General features: G+C 33.7%; 1 protein-coding gene across 1 annotated transcript; it reads right to left on the minus strand.

Moving 5' to 3' along the window:
* Positions 1 to 1812: 1812 nt before the first annotated feature.
* Positions 1813 to 2890, minus strand: LOC108973640 (zinc transporter ZIP9-A). The gene is made up of 2 exons (XM_018941030.1): positions 2509 to 2890; positions 1813 to 2453 (listed from the first exon to the last, which is right to left on the minus strand). Exons 1-2 carry the CDS (start codon positions 2885 to 2887, stop codon positions 1930 to 1932), a joined length of 903 nt encoding a protein of 300 aa, XP_018796575.1. The 5' UTR covers positions 2888 to 2890; the 3' UTR covers positions 1813 to 1929.
* Positions 2891 to 3415: the final 525 nt, after the last annotated feature.

Here is a 3415-nt window from a genome sequence, read left to right on the forward strand (position 1 = left end):
GCATCTTTCTCTTTGACACCATGTCTGATATCCCACGTGATCTGTCAAATACTAATGCATGAAAATCCTAACCTCAAAAAAATCACCCGATATTATAGGTACTAATTATAAACAAACACAAAAAGCAGATTTATAATAGGGCGCCATTTTTTTTTTTTTGTTCTTACATCATTTAAAAAATTATAAATTAATTACAGCGCTATTATAGGGGTTATTCTTCTGGCATCCCGCCTTTTTCACTAACTGCTGGTTGACGGCACCCTGATTGTGTTTTGTTGCCAGCTCAGAAAACGGATAAGGGTGCATTGCCAGCTGATAGGCGAGAGAGCAAGAAAAGAGATTCTGATCAAGTTATCTATGCCTGGTTGTAACGCGGAGCGGAACAGTACTCATTTTCACTGATCTAAGTGACAATCGTGAGTGTAACGCCGGGCAGGAATAAAGGGATGTTCAACTTATTCCAGTGTGAGAGCACCTCAAAATTAGCGTTTTTTATAACATTTTCCATTACGGCCAGATTGRACAAAATAATAATTTTTGGACATTTAAATTAAAACACCCAACATTTAGTACGAATAAAAATTACTATATAGTAGTTATTTATTATATGGATAAACTATTTAAAACTTTATATAGTATATTTGAACAATTGACTTTTGACCTTTCAATGCCCAATAAAAGGATTTAAGCTTGTTAGCTCTCAATCATAAAATGTTTTTAATCATTCTCCATTGAAAATAATACTATGATGCTTCAAATTACAAAATGTTTCATTAAACACCCTTAAATTTCACAAATTAATTTAATTTTCATTGTTTTACATTTTTATAAGTGGTATTGAACGATGCAACAAATCCCTCCGTTTACATTTTTTTTTTTTTGAAGATTTCAGTCAAAACCTACTGAACTTTGACAGCTAATCGAGTCAGAACCTAAAGTTCAGTAGGTTTTGACRTTTAGCAATTGCTCTCTCACTTCCAATGAGAGAGGAGTTAAACATCTCTTTATCSGTTTAAGTGACTTTTCGTAGAGTTTAAGTGATGTTTCTTTATTGATTGTAACGCTGAGCGTAACGACATTCGGTGCTAATTTGGTGACTTTTGGCTAATCTAAGTGATATGTTTCTATGGATTTCGATATAAATAAAGCAAAGAATTGGAAATAYAAGAGTGTACTTTAATTCCGAAAGAATAGAATTTACTACAAATGGGGGCTCAACCAGGATCGCCCTAGAGCGATTACCCCGAGAAAAGTTAACGTTTTTTAAGACTAAAAGAGTGTGAGGAATACTTGCGGTATGGAATTGAAGTGAGATTTTCGGGAAAAAGTTAAAAGTGATAGGTAATACAAATTAATGGGCATGGTGGTATCGCCCAAGACCATTTTTTCAATAAAATAAAGSTGAACGTGTTGCCAAAAATAAATGRCATACTGTCGAGTAAAGTGSCGAAACRTAATAGTGTGCGTTTTTGAGAATCAGTGAAGRCATTCGTTTTGAAAGTAATAAKCGCGTTTGTAAAATTCAAACGAAGGGAACGTAAATACCAGTAAGGTACTGTACCGATAATCCGAGGAGCGTTAGACGATTCCGTTAGAAACAGCAGTACCAATGAAAAGCAAACACTCGAGCATAGCAGCGGTCAACGGTGGAGAATAGGCTCGAGGTATAGCAGCGAAGGAGAACGATGAAGAAGAGTTTTTTTTATTTTTTTTTTTTGTTATATTTTTTTCTATGCAAAACTGTTAAAGGCTTAGCTATTTCCGCTGTTGTATGTATTTCGGATAACGTATATACAAAGAAAAACATATATACACGTTTACGCTGTTAGATTTTTTTATTACATACAGATATGTTTAGTTAATATAATGTAAAACATCGATTGCACCCGTTAAATCCAAATCTTTATTAACAGAAAAATAAGGCTTAATTTAGTGATGATGACCAAAAGTTATTATAAGAGGAAGTAATGCACCACATATTAATATTATTATTTCACTTAAAAGAAGACCTTTCGAAAACCGTACATTGGTAGAATGTATATCACCTTGAGATTCAATCCCACTTGCTGTACTGTTCAGTTGACGATAATCATACTGGCCATGTGAATGTGAATGAGAGACATGAGTTAGTTCTGGTAGAACATGCACTGTTGCTACATATAGAAATGTTCCTGCTGAGAAAAGCATAGCTATTCCAGTCGCATTTAAGGAATTAAGGGTCTCCTTTTGTTCCTGTCCAATTCCAAAAAAAGTCAAAAGAGTTAATAGTGGAGCCGAACAAGAAAAAATTAACAAGTGCTTGCGTATTTCTTGATGTTCAATTTTTTCATGTAAAAGGAAACTAACGAGGCCAAAGGCAGCTGGAGCTTTATGCAACATGATTGCTAAAAATACAATAATTTCAACGTCTTGATGGGTGGTCGTTGCTGCAGCTCCAAGAGCTACTCCATCAGCTGAAAATGAAAAACAATATATCATTCAAAATACCTGTAAAATTTTCATACATACCAGCGGCATGAACAACCAATCCTAATGTTGCTGTTATGTTTTTGTCTTTAGAACTGTTTACGCTTTTATGTTGCGATATGTGGTCCACAAGCAGCATAAATACAAATCCCAATACAAGCGATATACCAATAGTGCGGGAGAAGTCAGGTTCTCTCATGTGGTCAACATTAGAAGTCTCTGTTGTTGCAGAAAATAGAGATTTTTCAACTTTACGTCCTGATATAGTGGCAACTTCTGGCAAATTGGGTTTTAAGGTATGCATATATAATGAGCGTATTCCTTCCGGAATAATAACGGTTAATGCCGTACCTACCAATAAGCCTGAACCCAAAACTGTAACAAACTTTAGTTTTTCCTGAAAGTAGTTAAATATGTACATATATTATTTTGTGTTTTAAGTACATACACAATTTGAAAATTCAGGCATTACTGCGAAAATAAGTGTTGCCAACTCTAGATTACGCGGCATCGCTAATATCAAAAGTTGTATGTGATTAGATATTTATTCACTAAGTGATCCTTAATGCATTTGAGAATTTATAAAACAGCTGTTTTGGACATTAAAAAACTCACCTCGTTTAATTATTATTAAAAGAGAACATTGTAATGTTGTATTTTGTTATAAAAGTTGTCGGGTTTGAAAATTTTTTTCATTTAGTGTTAATAATGGACGCATTTTTTATTTAGAAAGCCGACTTGCAAATGAATTCTGATCCATTGCGTTTCATTCATTTGGTTGTTTACTATATTTCTCTTTGATGTGTCTAAATCTGGTGATTATATAATATATAATAGATTTGGATCAGATTATCTTCAAACCTCCTCGGTTACGAGAACGACAGTTGTCCATTTTTGTATGGAGAAATCATGCTAAATCTATAAGATTTGTGAGATAATCTATTAAAAA

This window comes from Bactrocera latifrons, unplaced genomic scaffold, assembly GCF_001853355.1.
Source record: "Bactrocera latifrons isolate USDA-ARS-PBARC rearing strain unplaced genomic scaffold, ASM185335v1 scaffold_499, whole genome shotgun sequence".
Lineage (NCBI taxonomy): Eukaryota > Metazoa > Arthropoda > Insecta > Diptera > Tephritidae > Bactrocera > Bactrocera latifrons.

Bases quoted from the DNA above. Each gene is read 5' to 3' on its own strand.
- LOC108973640 (XM_018941030.1), bottom strand. From the start codon at position 2,887: ATGTACATATTTAACTACTTTCAGGAAAAACTAAAGTTTGTTACAGTT. The intron at 2,454-2,508 runs GTATGTATGAAA...TTTCATTTTCAG, and splicing joins ATTGGTTGTTCATGCCGCTG to CTGATGGAGTAGCTCTTGGA.